Source organism: Genypterus blacodes, unplaced genomic scaffold, assembly GCF_046128005.1.
Source record: "Genypterus blacodes isolate CSIRO-AG114 ecotype Tasmania unplaced genomic scaffold, CSIRO-AGI_Gbla_v1 ptg000062l_1, whole genome shotgun sequence".
Classification (NCBI taxonomy): Eukaryota; Metazoa; Chordata; class Actinopteri; order Ophidiiformes; family Ophidiidae; genus Genypterus; species Genypterus blacodes.
In genome coordinates, this window is record NW_027466874.1 from 2,702,656 (window position 1) to 2,726,556 (window position 23,901).

Genomic DNA, 23,901 nt, shown 5'->3' on the forward strand with positions numbered 1-23,901 from the left:
CACCACCATCCAACTAATATTAAAATGTCTTAGACTGACAAACAAACAGCTATAACTCACAAGAAAGGGATCCATTCACTGGTTTAACTAATTGCTGCTTGTTCTTTCAGGACTGGATTAAGTGTCATCCAATGCTCTGCAGTCATTGCCAAAAGGTCACTGAACACTTTTACAATGGCATGATGTGTTGGCACAGACCTGGAACAATTGAAAATCTCTTGTACGACGAGGATTACTAATGGAGGTCAAGTGACAGTTTGTATTTAGTATGTCAAGGTCTTATGTTTTGGAAACACATCTTGCTGATACCAATGTGATTTACCTGGTTTTTCAGGTTTTATGACAGCAGCTGTTGTCAGTACATTCCGCCTTCAGACCAAGCTCAAGGAACAACCACAGAGGAGAAACTGTGACAAACCACCATAACGCATCATGTGGAATAAACTCCTTTTGATATTTTGGATAGCATGTTTTCATTTTTCTGCTGGACAATCAGGTAACTGTTTATTGTCTCTATACATACAACATTTTATAGATCTGTTTGTTAGGAGTTTATTAAACAAGATTCACTGCATTATAAATGGGCCACAGGAGGAGTTGCTCAACAGTTGATCAAGTCTTTAAAATAACATAACTTTACAATAACCTTCTTCTGATGTTATCATAAAGATTGCATCCTGAAAATTATATTTAATCAAAAGAGATTTATATTGTGGTTGAAGACCTTTACATGCTGCTACTTTATCTCACTGCGTGTTAAACCTGTTAGAATTACATGTAAATTTAACAGGTTTAAAAAACGCTAAAATTAACATCGGAGATACGTCGGAAGCGCTGTCCTGCTTCATGTGCTTTCAAAAAGAAAACAGCAGCTGAGTTCAAACCAGAGGGAATGTTTAAGAGCTGGTTGCCTGATTACAAAAAACTAGCCTTGCAGGTGAGAGCTCTGATGTCACAGGGGAGCCAATAATAACACCAATAACAATAACACCCTCTCTATAATCCATGTTGCCACTTCATCATCCAAAGAGTCATTAAGGAAGGAAATTGTAGATAATAGATAATTGTAGATAAGATAAATAAATTGTAAAGTGTATTTAGCTTATCTATAGCATTTATTTGGTGCGTTTGCTGCTGATCCACTTGGCTTGGAGGATTGTCCCCTGAGCTCCTGTTTCCATTGTTTAGTCCACAGTGAGAAAATAAGAAATAAAAAATATAACATAACATATGCAGAATTGTGTCATGAAAATATGAATTGAGCAGCCTAACAAATAGTATCAGTCTCCTCCATCTGTGAACATTGTTTAACAAGGGCTGTTCACATTAATAGAAGTGATATTCAGGAACATTGTCTCCTTATCCCAATGTAGTTTGGGTGAGTATGTATTCTACCAAAAACTTTTTATCTCCGAAAAACTGCCCTGCCCAAATTGTACAATTCTGAGCCTTACTCTCCTCTCCACTTTTTTTTTTTTTTTTTTTTTACCAAAGACACTTTTTATAACACAGTTTATAATAATATTTTCTTCACATGTGTATTTTTCCCTCGAAAATTTTATAATATATTTTGGTATATTTATTCTTAGTTTATTTAATTGTGCAATTGAGTCTTCATAAGAGCTATTAGGAGGACAATAATGTTACTATTGCTGTAGATCAGTGAAAGGGCAAAATAAAAAAATAAACCATTGATATTGTTTTATAATCTTTGGCTGTTTTTTTTTGCTTTTTGTGCCAATCTTAAAGGAAGTAATAATTATTAACTAATCAAAAAAAATGTTAATTAATATAGGATGATGGAAAGAAAGAAAGAACGATAGAAAGAGAAAGAAAGAAAGAAAGAAAGAAAGAAAGAAAGAAAGAAAGAAAGAAAGAAAGAACGAGATCATACAATTAAGAAAGGAAAGAACACAAATTGCATCAATGTTGTAGAGCAAGAGGAAGTTTACACTGAGCATGTCACAGAGGTGACTTGGTATCATGTCGATTAAACACAACATGCGTGTCCTTGTTTTTCAGGTTATCTGATGATTGACAATTCCTTCATTAAGTCTGACGGAAGCTTTTAAGCATTCATAGACCAGTTGATCCAGTTGATCAGTATCATTCATACGTGGCGAGAAACCGCAGCGCTCATCATGGGGAGGAAAATTGTTTGTTTGATATTTTTGCTTGGATGTGTCTCTTCTGCAGGTAATTGAGATCTTCTTTAGCAACAAGAATAGGTACAAAGTTAAGATAGTTAATACGCACATCAATTAGATTCAAATGAATTATCTGCTATGGATCTCTAGTGAAAAAAAAAGATTGCATATTGAAATTTACACACAAATTCACTCAACTTCATCATTTTTATGTCATGAATGAAGCAAGCACACAAAGCCAAAACCTCAATCTAATGAATACAGTAAATATAATAAATTGCAAAAATGTTTAATATCCTTTAATATCCTATTACAAAACACATAGTACAAACAAAATCGAGATCTCTCCTATTTGCTTCTACGTGACAAAAGGACATAAGCTCATTAAAGGAAAGCCTTATGTATTCCTGAGTCTGGCACACATATGTCCACTATGCCAGTGTTTTTCAACCTTTTTTGAGCACATTGAGTCACACCACCAACCAAAAGTGTTACAAAATGACACAATTACAATGGCAATTAGTCAATAGTCTCTCAATTTATTTATACTCCCTCAGTTACAATGGTTTTGCAGGCAGGTAGTATTAATGTCTCTGCCACAGTGCGTGGCTTTTTTGATTTGGCTAAGAGTTCAACCACTAAGTAGCTAGCTTTGAGAGCTAATCGCAGATACCATTGTAGGTTATCTCATAATAGTTGCCTGTTCCTCCGTGTTTTTTCGCAGGCGAACAAAATATTCTGTGTTCTTGCTTTGAAGTGACGGGTGTTTTGTTTGGAGATGGCGTTTAAGCTAGCAGGGGACCATGACACTGTTATTAAGCTTTTCCCCAAACACCAAGCATGACGGAGTCGATGCATCAGGATCCCCGGTGAAAGTAAATTCAAACGAGTTCAAAGTTATCTTTTGCTGTACTTGCTTGAGCTCACCGTTTTGCTTTCTTTTGACCACCGCTCATATTACTCTCTTCAATTCTGGGTAAGAATTTTGTTCAGGGCTCAGTTCGGAGTCTTCATTTTTCCTTTTTCAAATATTTATCCATCGCTATACTGCACTATGCTATACCTGCTGGCCAGAAAATTGTCTATTGTCGAAAGTCATCATTGTATCCTAATGATGATGGTAATGAGTGTTACAAATTCACAATTTACTTCAAGGTAATGATGAATTTTGTCCACAGATTTTTAAAGATGTCTTTGGTATTTTAAGCATAACTATCTAACTCAGCAGCAAAGTGTGAAAGTGATCCAGAAACAAATTAATGCAATGAAATGTTTCATGTTATTCAAAGTTGTTCTGAGGATAAAACGTACGCATGTTATTTAATTTGTGTAGCCGGTGAAGAATAACAATCCACACAGGTTACAGTTTGGGGATCTTTATTCCCTGACCATTTAAAACAATGGTCAAACAGCTTTAATATTGTTAGCTGTAAGGGATTGGCAGAATGGTAAAAAAATAAAGCAAATTTAACATCTTTTCTCACTTAACTGTATCTAACAACAAGTAGTGGCAAGTCTTCAGTCTCAACTACAAAAGGAAAACACACCATGCAAAACAAATATAATTTCACCCGGTTTCACCAAATTAAGTGCACACAGAAATAGACAACGGTGAATTGTGGTACAAACCCAACGTAAAAACAAAACTCACTTTAACAACTAGTGGAATGCTTCACACCACACTGCAGTCTCAAAAATAGCCCCTGCTCGACGTGACGGCTTCATTCTGCATTCTGCCTTTATGTTGTCTCAATTGTTAAAATGCATTTAAATGCTGCTTTTTCCAGCTGTCACTCATCTCTGCTTCTCTCTGTCCTACTGTACCTGTAGTAGACCGTCAGCACGACCCGCCCCTCCCTGCTTAATGTTATGATCGTTGTCTGTCTTCACGTGAATTGGTCGAACGGCACAACATCAGTTCAACCATTCAGTCTTCCCCGTGTTCATGGCACGGAGAAAACCATCATATCATTCTGTCTTGTATTAAGTTGCAGAAAAAATAAAAAACGACTCTCGGACCGACCGGCTCCCATCGTTCACCATCGCTAACACATGACGCCCTGCTAGCAGCCGGAAAGTCCATTGAAAAGTTGCTGTTGCTGCAGCAAAAAGTTACTAGCCGAATGTTATGGTGTCACGTAACCAAACTTGACAGCAGCGTCATGTGTTGGACTGACAGCTGATTGGTTTATAATCATTTTGTAACAAAAGGGGGCAGAATGTTTGTAATAATAATTTGATTGGATAGAAATTCAGACAGCTTTACCAAGTGACGTTGTGTGTCAAATGGACGTATTCTTTGAACCTATGGTTGCGAGCTACTGGTAGCTCGCGAGCGACGTGTTGGCAACCCCTGCTCTATACACACACAGGAATATGCATTTTGTAAGAATATTTGGTCACAATACAAGGATAACATGTTAAGATGCTTCCATTTCTGATTGTCTGTAGCCAAACTTAAGCTTCTAAACTCTAAAAGTCTGTCAGTTCTGTATTTGCCCGAATACACAGGGCTGTCTGTCAGGACGCACTGACACAGCTTTTTCCTTCTGCCAGTTACTATTGCCATGCCCTTCTCCCCATCCTGCATTAAAACCTCCCAAACACCCCACTCTGGCGACAAATAAACAATGGACCCTGTTTCTAAAATGGACAGTACAGTTTTACAGTGAAAGCTCACTACATAGAATACCTATAGACTGCATTATGCATATTATATGGCTGCATTTGCAAAACATTTATGTCTCTGCAGTTCCACAGGCCACAACCACAACTGCTGCCCCTACCACGACAACAACTCCAACTACTACCACATCAGGTATGGAATCAACTAACTATTCATTGTGAGTCCATTAGTTATTACAACTTTTTTCACAGGTATGTCGTTGATTTTCTTTCATTAAGTGCCCTCTTCTGAGAAGAGCTCCTAAAAAGTGAAAGGTTCATTATTTATAAATGATCTGATTTGAAGTTTAAATCATTCATTGATCTCTTCTTTAAAAACATTCACAATCTCATCCTGTAAACTATAGATAATTTCAAACTGTAAATAACTTGACGAAACACATTTATCGTGAAAATGTGACCAGTTTAATTAACAAAAAAGAAATGCATGTGTGAATTTAAGCCTTGATCATTCTAAACATTAAGTGAATGAAATTGATTGCATATGTCAGATGTTTTGCTTTAGTTTTTGTCTAGGTGTGTACTTTTAGATTTCAGATTGAGCCTCTTTCAAACATATCACGAAGATGAGCAAGCAAATATTTCCTGGCAAGCACTGGCGTTTATAATATAACTTCTTTGTTCACAATGAGACGGTGATGATTCTTTGTACCATATTGGTATCAGGATCATGGAACATTTCTCATGTCCGGGGTAAAACTGAATGAAACCTGTAGACTCTCCTCTCATTCTACACCATATCCATGTGATCCTCTTGATTCGAAGAAGGGATAGGGCATAGCTTACCATCTTCTTTAATATCTGTTTACAGGGTTAGGGGTTTACGGTCTCTGCTATGGTCGTTAAATTCTATGTATAGATGTTTATTCTTTCTTAGTTGGAAGAAGGGTATTAAGCAGAGTGGCTTTCATGTTTTGCAACACAGCAGCAATTGTCGTCTTAAAAAACTGTGAATTCAAAGACCCTTTAATCTTCACTCTCACATGAAGGGGAAGTCCAGAAAAGTTACTGACGGAAAAGTCAAATTAGAATGTGGCAATTCTTTTATTACTACATAACCCTATGACACTTTCGATTGTTTCACTATACAAACAAGTTGATATACAGTTTTTCAGTTTGTGAACCTGAAAATTATCAATGCGTTTTCAGTTCTGTTACCTCAGGCCTATATGCAGATAAAGCTGATATCGCATGATGACATCGGTAATGGAACAATCGCAACACTTATTGATCAGGTAAGGGACTGGATGTTGGCTATTCAGTCTTTGAAGAATCAGGAGTCTTTGAAGAATCAGGAATCAATTGATATGATACTTATCCTGTGATATGTCTCCATTCAGTTCTTAAGAGAACGGATCCCCAATGTAAACTATACGGTGAAAATAATCAGCATTAAAAAGACGCTCACTACAATCCCCACAACCCCCCCTCAAATTACGACCACAACAACTGCCCATCCAACTACGACCCCCCCAACTACTACCACAACAACCGCTCCAACTAGGACAACAACAACCGCTCCAACTAGGACCACAACAACAGGTCCGACCACAACAACCACTCCAACGACCACAACAACTAGTCCAACTACGACCACAACAACAGGTCCAACCACAACAAACACTCCAATTATGACCACAACAACAGGTTCAACCACGACCACAACAACAGGTCCAACCACAACAACCGCTCCAACGACCACAACAACCGGTATACCCACAACCACAACAACAGGTCAAACCACCACAACCACAACAACTGGTCCAACTACGACAACAACAACCCCTCCAATTATGACAACAACAACCAGTCCAACCACGACCACAACAACCGGTACCCACACGACCACAACAACAGGTCTGACCACAACAACCGCTCCAATGACCACAACAACTGGTCCAACTACGACCACAACAACCGCTCCAATTACGACCACAACAACCGGTCCAACCACGACCACAACAACTGGTCCAACTACGACCACAACAACCCCTCCAATTACGACCACAACAACCAGTCCAACCACGACCACAACAACCGGTACACCCACGACCACAACAACAGGTCTGACCACAACAACCTCTCCAATGACCACAACAACCTCTTCATCTACAACCACAACAACCGCTCCAATTACGACCACAACAACCGGTCCAACCACAACCACAACAACCGGTACACCCACGACCACAACAACAGGTCAAACGTCCACAACCACAACAACTGGTCCAACTACGACCACAACAACCCCTCCAATTACGACCACAACAACCAGTCCAACCACAACCACAACAACCGGTACACCCACGACCACAACAACAGGTATGACCACAACAACCGCTACAATGACCACAACAACCTCTCCATCTACGACCACAACAACCCCTCCAATTACGACCACAACAACCAGTCCAACCACGACCACAACAACCGGTACACCCACGACCACAACAACAGGTCTGACCACAACAACCGCTCCAATGACCACAACAACCTCTCCATCTACGACCACAACAACCGCTCCGATTACGACCACAACAGCCGGTCCAACCACGACCACAACAACCGGTACACCCACGACCACAACAACAGGTCAAACGTCCACAACCACAACAACTGGTCCAACTACGACCACAACAACCCCTCCAATTACGACCACAACAACCAGTCCAACCACGACCACAACAACCGGTACACCCATGACCACAACAACAGGTATGACCACAACAACCGCTCCAATGACCACAACAACCTCTCCATCTACGACCACAACAACCGCTCCAATTACGACCACAACAACCGCTCCAACCACCACAACCCCAACAACCGCTCCAATTACGACAACAACAACCCCTCCAATTACGTCCACAACAACCAGTCCAACCACGACCACAACAACCGGTACACCCACGACCACAACAACAGGTCTGACCACAACAACCGCTCCAATGACCACAACAACCTCTCCATCTACGACCACAACAACCGCTCCAATTACGACCACAACAACCGGTCCAACCACAACCACAACAACTGGTCCAACTACGACCACAACAACCCCTCCAATTATGACCACAACAACCAGTCCAACCACGACCACAACAACCGGTACACCCACGACCACAACAACAGGTCTGACCACAACAACCTCTCCAATGACCACAACAACCTCTCCATCTACGACCACAACAACCGCTCCAATTACGACCACAACAACCACTCCAACCACGACCACAACAACCGGTACACCCACAATCACAACAACAGGTCAAACCACCACAACCACAATAACTGGTCGAACTACGACAACAACAACCCCTCCACCTACGACCACAACAACCAGTCCAACCACGACCACAACAACCGGTACACCCACGACCACAACAACAGGTATGACCACAACAACCGCTCCAATGACCACAACAACCTCTCCATCTACGACCACAACAACCGCTCCAATTACGACCACAACAACCGATCCAACCACGACCACGACCCCAACAACCGCTCCAATTACGACAACAACAACCCCTCCAATTACGACCACAACAACCAGTCCAACCACGACCACAACAACCGGTACACCCACGACCACAACAACAGGTCTGACCACAACAACCGCTCCAATGACCACAACAACCTCTCCATCTACGACCACAACAACCGCTCCAATTACGACCACAACAACCGGTCCAACCACAACCACAACAACTGGTCCAACTACGACCACAACAACCCCTCCAATTACGACCACAACAACCAGTCCAACCACGACCACAACAACCGGTACACCCACGACCACAACAACAGGTCTGACCACAACAACCTCTCCAATGACCACAACAACCTCTCCATCTACGACCACAACAACCGATCCAATTACGACCACAACAACCACTCCAACCACGACCACAACAACCGGTACACCCACAATCACAACAACAGGTCAAACCACCACAACCACAACAACTGGTCGAACTACGACAACAACAACCCCTCCAATTACGACCACAACAACCAGTCCAACCACGGCCACAACAACCGGTACACCCACAACCACAACAACAGGTATGACCACAACAACCGCTCCAATGACCACAACAACCTCTCCATCTACGACCACAACAACTGCTCCAATTACGACCACAACAACCGCTACAACCACCACAACCCCAACAACTGCTCCAATTACGACCACAACAACCGGTCCAACCACAACCACACCAACTGGTCCAACTACGACAACAACAACCCCTCCAATTACGACCACAACAAGCAGACCAACCACGACCACAACAACGGGTACATCCACGACCACAACAACTGGTCTGACCACAACAACCTCTCCAATGACCACAACAACCTCTCCATCTACAACCACAACAACCGCTCCAATTACGACCACAACAACCGGTTCAACCACAACCACAACAACTGGTCCAACTACGACCACAACAACCCCTCCAATTACGACCACAACAACCAGTCCAACCACGACCACAACAACCGGTACACCCACGACCACAACAACAGGTCTGACCACAACAACCTCTCCAATGACCACAACAACCTCTCCATCTACGACCACAACAACAGGTCTGACCACAACAACCTCTCCAATGACCACAACAACCTCTCCATCTACGACCACAACAACCGCTCCAATTACGACCACAACAACCAGTCCAACCACGACCACAACAACCGGTACACCCACAACCACAACAACAGGTCAAACGTCCACAACCACAACAACTGGTCCAACTATGACAACAACAACCCCTCCAATTACGACCACAACAACCGGTACACCCACGACCACAACAACAGGTCTGACCACAACAACCGCTCCAATGACCACAACAACCTCTCCATTTACGTCCACAACAACCGCTCCAATTACGACCACAACAACCGGTCCAACCACGACCACAACAACTGGTCCAACTACGACAACAACAACCCCTCCAATTACGACCACAACAACCAGTCCAATTACGACCACAACAACCGGTACACCCACGACCACAACAACAGGTCTGACCACAACAACCGCTCCAATGACCACAACAACCTCTCCATCTACAACCACAACAACCGCTCCAATTACGACCACAACAACCAGTCCAACCACAACCACAACAACTGGTCCAACTACGACCACAACAACCAGTCCAACCACGACCACAACAACCGGTACACCCACAACCACAACAACAGGTCTGACCACAACAACCTCTCCAATGACCACAACAACCTCTCCATCTACGACCACAATAACCACTCCAATTACGACCACAACAACCGTTCCAACCACAACCACAACAACCGGTACACCCCCGTCCACAACAACAGGTCAAACGTCCACAACCACAACAACTGGTCCAACTACGACCACAGCAACCCCTCCAATTACGACCACAACAACCAGTCCAACCACGACCACAACAACCGGTACACCCACGACCACAACAACAGGTATGACCACAACAACCGCTCCAATGACCACAACAACCTCTCCATCTACGACCACAACAACCGCTCCAATTACGACCACAACAACCGCTCCAACCACCACAACCCCAACAACCGCTCCAATTATGACCACAACAACCGGTCCAACCACAACCACAACAACTGGTCCAACTACGACAACAACAACCCCTCCAATTATGACCACAACAACCAGTCCAATTATTACCACAACAACCAGTCCAACCACGACCACAACAACCGGTCTGACCACAACAACCTCTCCAATGACCACAACAACCTCTCCATCTACGACCACAACAACCGCTCCAATTACGACCACAACAACCGGTCCAACCATGACCACAACAACCGGTACACCCAGGACCACAACAACAGGTCAAACCTCCACAACCCCAACAACCGCTCCAATTACGACCACAACAACCAATCCAACCACGACCACAACAACTGGTCCAACTACGACAACAACAACCCCTCCAATTACGACCACAACAACCAGTCCAACCACGACCACAACAACCGGTACACCCACGACCTCAACAACAGGTCTGACCACAACAACCGCTCCAATGACCACAACAACCTCTCCATCTACGACCACAACAACCGCTCTAAGTACGACCACAGCAACTGCTCCAACTACGACCACAACAACAGGTCCAACCACAACCACAACAACCGGTCCAACTATGACAACAACAACCCCTCCAATTACAACCACAACAACAGCTCCAACGACCACAACAACCACTCCAACTACAACCACAACAACCGTTCCAGCTACGACCACAACAACCGGTCCAACTACGACAACAACAACCCCTCCAATTACGACCACAACAACCGCTCCAACTACCACCACAACAACTGCTCCAACTACCACCACAACAACCGCTCCAACTACCACCACAACAACCGCTCCAACTACCACTATAACAACCGCTCCAACTACAAGCACAACAACCGCTCCAGCCACGACCACAACAACCTCCGCCCCAACTACGACTATGACAACCGCTCCAACTACGACCACAACAACTGCCCCTCCATCTACCACAACAACAACCGTACCTCCAACTACCACAACAGCAACTGCCCCTCCATCTACCACAACAACAAACGCCCCTCCAACTTCGACCACAACAACCACCCCTCCAACTACGTCAACTGCCTCTCCAACTACTAACTGACCAAAGTAGAAAATCTATCTTCAATTTATTGTTTAAAATTTAGTTGGTGCGGCTTATATTCAGGTGCGCTCAATAGTCCGGAAATTACGGTAATTGAGATCTTCTTTATCAACAAGAATAGATACAAAATGAAGATTGTTAATAAGTACAATATCTATTGGATTCAAATGTTTGAACTGCTATAGTTGTCTAGTGAAAACAGATGATTGCATATTGGTATTTACACACAAATAAACTCAACTTCAATCACTTTAATGTCGTGAATTACAGTTTTTCTCCATTGGTTTGGCTCATTTCTTGAAACAGAAATTACATTCTCAAAACAACATGGACAAACCTCCAAACCACTTGGCAATTGTTCACAACAGAATTGAATTTCTCATTCATTTCATCAAATTGCAAATGTCTCAGTACATGTTTGCAAATTATTAAGTACAGGTAGCCTACAGTTGGTTCAGTTAGCCTAAATTTAGCACAATTTCCAAGTGAATAGATCTTGTTGATCTAAACTGATTGTTGATTCTCAGTGTAATGGTTGTTCTCTCCAAAACATGTCACCATCATTTCATTGTATAAGTTATCACATGCACAACAGTCTGTTCAATTGTCAAAATTAGTCAAGAACATAATACCATGAATACCATATGAATCTCTTGGAACATTTGATGAATTGATTACAGAAATTAACAGTCAGGTGAAACTAGAACTTGACTAACGAAGAAACAGTTTCACACATCTCAGATGACCAATCAAACAGTATGTTTAGTTACCTGACGGGTGCTGTCAATGATTTTGAATGCTTCCAAACATGTATATATAGAGCTTGACCTTGACCAGAAGAAGAAGAAGAAGAAGAAGAAGAAGAAGAAGAAGAAGAAGAAGAAGAAGAAGAAGAAGAAGAAGAAGAAGAAGAGTAGTAAGGGTGCGTGGTGGTGGAATAGGGGGAAGAGGCCGAGGAGCAAGAAGACACCATGCTGTCTCAGATGAAATTCAGGCCACAATTGTCGACCACGTTATTAACCATCACATTACATTACATTACGATCATTTGGCAGACGCTTTTATCCAAAGTGACTTACATTACATTTATTACCACCCTTCGCAGAGGGGGGAGCTATTGAGGGTTCGGTGCCTTGCTCAGGGGCACCTCGGCAGGGACTCGAACCGGCAACCCTCCGGTTCTTAAGCGGAAGCTCTACCCACTAGACTGCTGCCTCCCAACCTCACAATGGAGGAGGTAGGTCGCCGAGTGCAGCCTAATGTGCCGCGCTCTACAGTCTCCTCCATCATCCAAACCTTTCGCAGGGAAAACAGCTATGTACTCAGTCAATGATAGAATTATATGTTGTATAGGACAGGACACTGTGCATAAAGCAAGAAATTTATGTATTTACTCATTTACCTTTTCATTTAGTCTGTGTGTGTGTGTTATAGGCCTACAGTAATATCTTACCTCAATGGGATGTTACAGTATGATACTAAAAATGAAAAGAAAAATATTGGAGAAAATAAATGGAATGTAAATGGAATTATTGATGATACAGTTTGCAGTAGTATTCCAGTCACTGTGCAGTGATGCATTAGAATTGTGGTAAAGTTACTGTAAGAAAAACAACAATACAATGGCATTAGTAACTCATTCTGTAAGAAATACACAAGGCATACATTACGAATGGTAATACAGTGTTCTCCTTTGAATTCTATGTCTAGGATTGGACGACAACCTCACACGGGTGGCAGAGGAAGACTTTATTTACAGCACTGTAGGCTACATATAATTTTCCTTGTTTTTTGTTTATGTGTTTATATTACAGTATATTATGCTGGTATTTTATTTTATTTTTTCTCATTTGTCTAGGTACCTAACTTATTGCACTCTTACTCTAGCACTAATTATGCTCTTAGCTGTCTGTTTTGGAAGGAAATGCACTTACGATTTCTTGTGACCTGAAGTTCTCTTGCCTACCTATGTTGAAAACACTTATTGGAAGTCGCTTTGGATAAAAGCGTCTGCTAAATGACTGTAATTTAATGTAAATGTATACATTTTCTTTTTACTCTGATTTATGGAAGTTACTTTATGTGTGTGAATAAAACTGGTTACAAATTCCTTGGCAGTATGAGTGCAATGTGTGATGTCAAACCTTGGAGGCTACTCTTACCATAAAATCCTTTCAGTTTTATACACAATTGCATTCTGTTGGCTAGACAAAAAAACTAGTACAGTAACCATAATCAATGAAGAACTGGGCTAAGTGACAAAACATCTAAACATTTTGACTTGCAGTGCTTACACAATGCCAAAGGGACGATGTATTTTGGGGGCACTGACTATTTATATGAGAAAGGAATTTAGTTTTGACACATGAGTGAACCGTTTTGGCAGAGATATGAGCTTTTGCAGGTGAACCATGGTGTTGTGCTGAACCATCCATGTTATTTTGGCAAAAGCACCAAGAGTATTGAGAACGTCCGGTCTGTTTCAAAAAATGAGCCAAAGCAATTGAGATGGATCTTTGCATTTTGGTGGCACTGACTATTTAGATGGGAAATGAATTTAGTTTTGAAGCACAAGTGAACAGTTTTGGGAGAGATATGAGCTTTTGCAAGTGAGCTATGGTGTTGTGCTGAACTGTAACACTGTTTTGCCAAATGGTCTTAGAGTTTCGAGAATGTCATTTCTGTTTCAAGAAATGAGCCAAACCAATAGAGAAAAACTGTAAGAAGTACCCCAAGTACAACCACAGCAGCTGCCCCAACTATGACTGTAACTGCGGCCCCAACCACCACCACAACTGCAACCCCACCACACCCCACCACTACCATCACAACAACCGCTGCTTCAACTTTGACCACAACAACCGCCGCTCCAACTACGACCACAACAACAGCCGCTTCTATTACGACCCCAACAACAGCCGCTTCAATTACGATCCCAACAACAGCCCCTCCAACCATGACCACAACAACTGGCGCTCCAACTGCGATCATAACAACAGGCGCTCCAACTACGACCACAGCAACCAGCATTCCAACTATGTCCACAACAACCGGCGCTCCAACTACAACCACAACTTACAGTGCTCCAACCACAACAACAGCTGCCCCAATCACGACCACAACACCCACCGGTCCACCTTTGACCACAACAACTGCTGCTCCAACTACGATTGGTGAGAAAGCAACAGTCATTTCATTCAGAAACCTTTTGATTATCCCTATGTGTTGATTTAGATTGTCATATGTGTCTAAAACCCAACAAAATGTTTAGAGTTAGATTAGCTAGAATGTGATTTTGGACAGGCCTGATTTTGGAACCAGATGCTTGGTCATTTTCACTCAAATGTTACAAAAGAAGTATAAATAATTCCTAATCTGAACACAGTTAGTATTTCAGAGACACAAGATTTCCACACTGAGCAGAACAGTGATGTTTTCACAAACTGTAGTTTGAAACTTTACACCAGTTGGATCCTCATTTGCTTCTTGTGGGAAGAACACTTATATTATATCATATTTGTTTGGTGAAAAAAAACAAATCTCAACTGTGAGCACAAAGAAGTCTGTTTAACAATATGATGTATTTTTTATAACACACATGTCATTTTTCTAATTTTTCTCATATTTGCATCATTCTAACCCCACAGGTTCATTACATACTGCATATCTACAGATGCAGCTAACAACTACTCGTAATTTCAGCAATGAAGCCATCATTGACCTTGTTGAACATGTAAGCAAAGAGAGAATGTATTAAAGACATTGTCAATGATCAATTGTCAATGTCAAATGTCTAGATTGATAAATTCGACTAAGCATAGAAAGCTTAGGTGCTGTAGTAGTTCAAAACCGCAATCATAATTAGCAGCAATGATGATAACTTGTGTGTGTGCAGATGTATTATTACAACTCACAGACCTTTAGGTACCTCCAGAGTTATGGATTCCACACATTTTACAGCCTTCTGCTCCCCTTGATGTTTTTTCTGTGTTGTCTCTCTCTTTAGCTTATATGGGTCAATGGAGCAGCCCACAACATCACTGTGAAAAGAATTCGAAGGGTTTGAGGGGTGATTTCATACATAAACTGCAAGACAAGGTAACAGCTTGGTGTTGGTGTTTTATTGTTATATCACAATGCAAAAGGACATCTCACGTAAACGGTATCATTTTATTTTGGAATGTCTTGTTGCTGGTAAGATTTTGAAGTTACATTTTGGCAAATTAAACATGACAAGGAAATACCAATGAGCTGTCAACAATTTCTCCAAATGCTTCAATCTTTATTTCCTCCACCAAAATCTGAAACACTATGCCCATGAGTTTACATTCACTGAAATATTTTTTCCACTATGTTGTTTTGTGTTTATGTTGTTTGATTTGAAACTTTTGTGCCTGGCAGTAACTAGACTATAACAGAAGCTTGAAACACTAACCACTAGCTACATTTTAAAAGCCTATATTGTGTGTGCTCACTGTTCATGTGTTTAGTGTGTTTTATTTGATGTTCAGTGTTTTGCGTAGGTGTATTTTGGTGTGTTTTATTTAGTTTCATACACCGTTTTCCTCTTTTCTGTATTCTGTCCATGTAGAAAAAACTGTGAGTTATCAAGTGGAATAAATCTTTTGTTTGTCTCTGCACAAGGGTGAAGTGTTGATCTGGTTGACAGGTTTTCATGGAAATGGCTTTCGCCATGAGTGTAGTGTTCCTCCATTCGAAAGAGGACCAACATACCAAGCTACAACATACCAAGTACAGGTGTCATCTTGGCAGAAACATTGCAACTAACCATGGGGAGTGATATTCTTTGTCTGATGTTTTTAATTGGAAATGTTCAATTTTTTTCTGGAGAATCAGGTAATTATTCATTGTGAGTCCATTAGTTATTACAAAATTCTTTACAGGTATGGCCGTTGATTGCTTTTCACTATATGCCCTCTACCTGAAAAGTCAAAGGTTTGTTTATTTATAAATTATCTGATTTGAAGTTTAAATCATTCATTGATCTCTTCTTTAAAATCATTCAAAATTTCATCCAGTAAACTATAAATAATTCGAAACTGTAAATAACTTCCAACAAGTTCAAGAAACACATTTATTGTGAAAATATGACCAATTTAACTTCACAGGAATGCATGTGTGACTTAAATTATTCTCAATATGTAATAGTGTATGAAAATGTATGCATATGTCAGATGTTTTGCTTTGGTTTTTGCCGAGGTATGTACTTCTAGATTTCAGATTGAGCCTCTCTCAAACACCACAAGGATGAGTAAACAAATCTTTCCTGGCAAGCAGTGACGCTTATTATTAACTTTTTTGTCCACAATGAGACGGTGATGATTTTTGGACCATATTGGTATCAGGATCACGGAACATTTCTCATGTCCTGAGGAAAGCTGAATCAACCCTGTAAACCAGAGGTGGGCAAACTACGCCCGTGGGCAAACTACGGCCCGTGGGCAAACTACGGCCCGTGGGCCATGTCTGGCCTGCTGCGCTTTTCAATACCCCCCTCAGACGCAGCGCAAAACGGAGGGGAGGAGCGCTTCTATCGTGCACTTGCTGGTGCTGGCGAAGATCACCGACAGCATTTAAATCTGAAATTAAACTTGAAATCAAAAGACAAGCAGGGATAGGGCATAACTTTTCATCTTTGATAACTGTGAGGGGTTTACAGTCTCTGATATGGTCTGTAAATTTTATATTTAGGTTTGGGTTTTTTTAAGTTGGAAGAAGTGTATTAATTAGAGTGGCATTCATGTTTTGCAAAACAGCACCATTTGTCTTTGTACACTGTAATCTTCAGTCTCACATGAAGGGGTAGTCCAGAGAAGTTACTGACGGAACAGTCAAATTGGAATGTAATGGTTGTTTTATCACTACATAACCCTATGACACTTTCAAATGTTTCACTATACAAACTAGTTGACATACAATTTTTTAGTTTGTAAAACTGAAAATTATCAATGTGTTTTCAGTTCTGTTACTTCAGGCCTGTATGCAGATAAAGCTGGTATCGCATGTTGACATCAGTAATGGAACAATCGCAACACTTATTGATCAGGTAAGGGACTAGATGTTGGCTTTTCAGTCTTTGAAGAATCAGTAATCAAGGTTCAATTGATATGATACTTATCCTGTGTTATCGCTCCATTCAGTTCCTTAGAGAACTGATCCCGAATAGAAACTATATGGTGAATACGATCAGCATTAAAAGGACTATCTGGACTACCGTTTCATCCACTCCTCCCACTATAACAACAATCGGCCCTCCAGCTACGAACCCAACAATCACCCCTCCAACTACAAACACAACAACTACTACGAATGCAACAACCACCCCTCCAACTATGAACGCAACCACATCCCCTCCAGCTACAAACGCAACAACCACCCCTCCAACTACAAACACAACAACTACCCCTGCAACTTCGAACGCAACAACTGCCCCTACAAACACAACAACCACCCCTCCAACTACGACCACAACAGCCACCCTTCCAACTACGACCCCAGCAACCAGCCCTCCAACTGTACTAATAGCAACTGCCCCTACAACTACAACAACCACCCCTCCAACCACGACCCCATCAACCACCTTTCCATTACTGCTATGACAACTGCCCCTATGACCATAACAACTGCCCCTACAACTGTCCCTCCAACTACGACCACAACAACCAGCCCTATGACCACAACAACCACTCCTCCAACTACAATCACAACAACCACCCCTCCAAATACGATCCCAACAACCACCACTACAACTGCGACCATAACAACGGCTCCTACGACCCCAACAACCGCCTCTACAACCACAACAACCACTCCTCCAACTAATACCACAACAATCAACCTTCCAACTACGACGACAACAACCACCTCTCCGACTACTAACTGACCAAAATGACCTCATTTTTCAGACAATGAAAACACTGGCATTGGTAACCTTAAAAAGTGAATCATACCAGGTCTACGACAGTAATCATTTAATAATGTCTCATAATTATGTTTATAACACTTCAAATGAAAAGTGACAGTAGATGACTTGTTTATTTGTGGGATCACAGCATAATTTCATTTCAAAAACTGCATGTCATCTTCTTGTATATATTTGTGAGGGGTTTATGGTGTCTGATATGGTCTTTACATTCTATAAACACATGTTTATACATTCTTAGTTGGAAGGACTAGATTTAGTTAATGTATAGGAATGACATCATAGTTGTACCTCTATTAGTTTAGACAACATCCATGTTGTAAGTGTTAGTTTTACAGTTGTATATTGGACGACATGACTTTTGTATATTGGATGACTTAATTTTTGTGAGCATTATGGCATCTATCTTGTTAGTTTGACAGAATTACAGTGGAGTAAATTAATGTTCAGGTTCTACTGAAATCCCCCCAATAATATTGTGTTTGATGCTAGCAGACAAAATGGGTTAAGTGTTTTTGTTTTTTGTTTAATTAATAAATTGTTAATCTGATAGTAATTTGACTGCACATCACGTAGTTTTGTAAATTCTGAATTCTGTTACTTGGTCTCATCATTCACATGACAAACATTGTTTGAAAGCCTTACCCAAGAAGACATATTTGCAAGGCCATTACTGTGAGGGATTAGATGTTGGATGTCAATTAAGCTTAAAATCAGTTATCAATGTTTATGTGATCTGAAATGTTTCCTATGTGATCTCCCGATTCATCTTTTTACAGCCTTGATCCAGAATGTAGACCATTCGACATTGGCCAGGAATTTCACAACCATAATCTCAAAATCAGAAACACGATGCACAAGTTAACATTAAGACATTAAGACATTAAGACAATAACTGAAATATTATTTAGAAGTAGTTTCCAGATTGTGTTGATGCTGTGTACTGTCCTTATTTATTTGTACTCCTTAATGGAAGGTCAAGGCAAACGATCTGAATTGTCAAACAGATATTGAAGTTGTGCTGATAATCCACAGGCCATGTCACTGAGGATATGGCTGCTGTCCAGAATGTCTGGTAACAAGGAAATAATTTACAAACCACATTTCCTGCTTAGCTGCGCCTCACCACTATGAGAAAACCCTTAGATCAGCCATTCCAAAACTTAAGAATCCCCTGGCTTTATTGGAAATCTAAAAATCTTCTGTGACCTAAAGCTGATGATTCGATTGTTGAAGTGATTCTCCATTAACAGCATTCTTTTGCCACCACTCCATTTTAACTCTTGCCCCGCCGCCAATGACAAGATACAAGACAAGTTCCAGCTGAAAAATAACACAGTAATTAATTGGTAATTTCTTAATTACAACATTGAAAATTCTTGACCAACCATGAATAAACTAAAATTTAAAGTTTAAAGATAACGATCTCTTGCGATCCACATGCAGTACCTTCACAACCCACCAGGGGACCATGGTCCACGCTTTGGGAAACCTTGTGCCAGACAATGCACTAGCATGCTTGTAGTGTGGCTCACACCTACCTGAACATTCCTAGAATTATAGTAAATAATGTTGTGTTTATATTGTTTGATTTGAATATTTTGTGCTGGGAGGAATAAATAATTACACAAGGGTGAAGTGTTTATGTGGTGTGTCCGCTTTCATCAGCAGTGTATCTCCTCCATTCGAAATAGGAGCAACAAATCATGCTACAGAAAAAGTACTGGTGTCATCTGGGCAGAAACATTGCAACTCATCATGTGGAATTATTTTGTCTGATGTTTATTATTGGAAATTTTCACATTCTTTCTGGAGAATCAGGTAGCTATTCATTGTGCATCCATTAGTAATTACAAAGTTCTTTACAGGTATGCCGTTGATTGTTTTCCATTATGCGCCCTCTTCTGAGTGGATCTCAGGAGTACCTGAAAAGTGAAAAGTTTGATTTTCTATTAATGATCTGATATGAAGTTATTATTTTTAAAACATTCACAATCTCATCCTGTAAACTGCAAGTAACTTCATACTGTAAATAACTTTTACTGTAAATAACGTTTCTCAAACAAGCAAGTTCGAGAAACACATTTATTGTGAAACTATGACGAATTCAATTCTAAAAAATGGAAAGCATGTGTGGCTTTAAGCAGTGATCATTCTCAACATTTAATAGAATAATGTCTTTATTGTACCTTTGTAAAATCCCACTGGAGGTTCCTATTACCTAGTTGCCCAACCATTCCTGGAGAGGTAATCCCTCAACAATTGTTTTTCCTTTTACATTAAGATTTTCACAGGCATTTGACTACTTAAATATTGAATCTCACCTGAAGGGGACATCCAGAATTAATTGGTTCTTTAGTAATTACTACATCAACCTATGACCCTTTCAGATGTTTTACTATACAACATATTTTAACCTAACCATTTAGACCACCAGTCTAAGACTTGACTCACAAACCAACATCTATGACTCACAGGAAACAAATCCATTCACTGCTTTAACTAATTGCTGCTTGTTCTTTCAGGACTGGATTAAGTGTCATCCAGTGCTCCGCAGTCATTGCAGAAAGGTCACTGGACACTTTTACAATGGCATGACGTGTTGGCACAGACCTAGAACAATTGAAAATCTCTTGTACGACAACGATTACTAATGGAGGTCAAGTGACAGTTTGAATTTAGCATGTCAAGGTCTTATATTTTGGAAACACATCTTGCTGTTACCAATGTGATTTACCTGTTTTTTCAGTTTTTATGAAAGTAGCTGTTTCAGTGCGTTCCACCTTCAGACCAAGCTCAGGGTACAACCACAGAAGAAAAACTGATCTCCAGAGTGACAAACCATAACATATCATGTGGAATAAAATCCTTTGATATTTTGGATAGCATGGTAACATGTCCCGTAAACACTACATGAGTTTCCTTGTTTTTCAGGTTAAGTCTGACGGGAGATTTTAAGCATTGATAGACCAGTTGATCCAGCTGGTCCCTCCTATTGGTTGATAGAGTAAAAACACATCAAGCACAGTCAGAGTTTCATTCACAAGTGGCGAGAAACCACAGCGCTCATCATGGGGAGGAAAATGATTTGTTTGATATTTTTGCTTGGATGTGTCTCTTCTGCAGGTAATTGAGATCTTCTTTAGCAACAAGAATAGATACAAAGTGAAGATTGTTAATAAGTACAATATCAATTAGATTCAAATGTTTTATCTGCTATGGATGTCTAGTAAAAACAAATGATTCCATATTTATATTTACACACAAATTCACTCAACTTCAATCACTTTAATGTCATGAATTAAGCAAGCTCACAAAGCCAAAACCTAAATCAAAACTATTGCGAAAATGCTCCTTTAAAATCCTATTACAAAACACGTGCAAAAAGGGCTGTAAGCACAAATGATAGTACAATATGAAATCTCTCCCATTTGCTCGTACCTGACAAAAGAACGTAAGGTCAGCAAAGGAAAGCTTTATGTATACCTGAGTCTGGCATACATATATCCACTATGCTATACCTGCTGGCCAGAAAATTGTCAATTGTCATCATTGTATCCTAATGATGATCGTAATGAAATTAAGTGTTAAAAATTCACTATTTACTTCAAAGTAAAGATGAATTTTGTCCACAAATTTTTGAGAGATGACTTTTGTTTTTTAAACATAACTGCCTAATTCAGCATGACAGTTTTGAAGTGATCTTGAAACAAAAAAATGCTGATTTGGTGGAAAATACAATGAAATTATTAATGTAATTCAAAGTTGTTCTGAGGACAAAGCTTACGCATGTAATTTAATTTGTGTAGCTTGGGAAGAATAACAATCTACACAGATTGCAGTTTGGGGATCTTTATCTTTAATATTGCAACAGCTTTCATTTTGTAAGCTGTAAGCGATAGGCAGAATGGTGAAAATAAAGCACTCACTTAACTGTACATAACAACAAGTAGTAGCCAGGCTTCAGTCTCTCAACTACAAAAGGAAAACACACCATGAAAAACAAATATAATTTCGCGCAGATTCACCAAATCAAATGTACATGAGCATTAGCGAAGGAAAATTGTCAGTACAAACCCAACTGGAATGTTATTCTCATTTACTTAAAGGTATACATTATAATGTCTTAAGTAACAGAAAAACAACTCACTTTAATAACTAGTGTTATGCTCCAAACCACAGTGTAGGAGAAAAAATGAATCATCTCTCCCTCTATACACACACAGGATGAAGCATATTGTAGGAAAAATTAAACATATACAAGTATTACATGTTAAGTTGCCTCCATTTCTGAATGTCAAACTTAATCTTCTAAACAGACCAGTTTGCATTGGGTTAAGTGTCATTTTTCGATCTGACAAGGTGTTCTCTGGTGGCACATTTTATCACTTATGGGACATAATGACAGGCTTGGCTAGTGCACTAAATCGACACTCAAATTCACTCGAAATGTTGATTGCTCCTGAAATAACGTGTATTAAATGCCTTGTTTTTCATTCAACACTGACAACTTATCATAATAACTATGATCATTCTTATTATATTTTTGGTAAAATTATACTGATTTACACAAATGTCCCATTGGATTACCTGACAGCCTGATGGAGAGTCCACTGGTCTCCAGTAAGGTGACGTTGACTCTGCCACTGCTGGCATTAAACCCAGTAACGGTAAATGTGGTGACCTGTCTCTTCCCCAGATACTCGTAGAATCCACTCCAGTCAGAGTTTGGAGAGAAAACATCCACTGGAACTGATAAGAAGCCATGGCAACAAAAACAGGAGGAATTTTAAAAACGTGTTTGAAACATTGAACAGAAGCTGTCAACAATGTCACCACAGTCTCAAAGCTTTAGCATCAGCTTTAGCTATCAGCCATCCTTATTGGCCGTCAATTTTGCCATTTGCCCAGCTAGGAGAAGTTAATATCAATCAAGTGATTTGAGTCAACAGAAAATTAAAAATATTAGATACTTACCACAAAATATTCAGAATAAGTTTTCACTTTGTGTGTGACCTTTTTGTAAATAGTTATGATGTGCTTTATTGAATTCACTAAAAGTTTGCTTTATCTTTCATTTTGACACCTCCTTTTCAACACATCCAGGTAACAACACATTTTTCCACTTTGGAAATATTTCCTCCGATTTACAGACAGATAAAATACATTTGCTTCCATCAAAACTGACTGCTGTATTGGTTTACTCTCTGGCTGCCTGAAATAGTTCTCAGAATTTTGTTTTTGTTCCCCAAAGCAGAGCAGCTTGAGTAGCCTTGCAAACCACAAAACAAAACAATCAGTATTGGTCTTAGTCTCTGTTCACTGCTTCCTGTTTGATAAACATATTAATATTCAAAAATGCTACTTCTAATTTACAAAATGTTCAATAGCAATGTGATTGAATGTTATCACTGATTTACTTCCTTCATTTAAGCCTGTG

At 40.3% G+C, this 23,901-nt stretch overlaps 1 protein-coding gene and 1 long non-coding RNA gene across 3 annotated transcripts; both read left to right on the forward strand.

Annotated features, from left to right (window-relative positions):
- The first annotated feature begins 471 nt into the window (after window positions 1–471).
- LOC143003752 (uncharacterized) lies at window positions 472–16,436 on the forward strand. 2 transcript variants are annotated; one of them, XR_012963905.1, is made up of 5 exons: window positions 472–496; window positions 4,900–4,965; window positions 13,229–14,691; window positions 15,166–15,251; window positions 15,525–16,436. It is a non-coding gene; the product is annotated as an uncharacterized LOC143003752 (long non-coding RNA). The 2 variants fall into 2 exon arrangements; XR_012963904.1 differs by lacking the exon at window positions 472–496 and adding an exon at window positions 5,982–6,067 and having other exon boundaries at window positions 4,916–4,965.
- LOC143003611 (uncharacterized) lies at window positions 6,080–13,627 on the forward strand. The gene is made up of 3 exons (XM_076154382.1): window positions 6,080–6,085; window positions 6,415–7,669; window positions 7,718–13,627. The coding sequence occupies exons 1-3, from the start codon at window positions 6,080–6,082 to the stop codon at window positions 11,512–11,514; spliced, it is 5,058 nt and encodes a 1,685-aa protein (XP_076010497.1). The 3' UTR covers window positions 11,515–13,627.
- Window positions 16,437–23,901: the final 7,465 nt, after the last annotated feature.

Excerpts from the sequence above, each read along its gene's own strand:
- LOC143003611 (XM_076154382.1), top strand. Across the intron at positions 7,670-7,717 it reads CCCCAACAACCGCTCCAATT|ACGACCACAACAACCGGTAC; the intron begins ACGACAACAACA and ends ACCAGTCCAACC.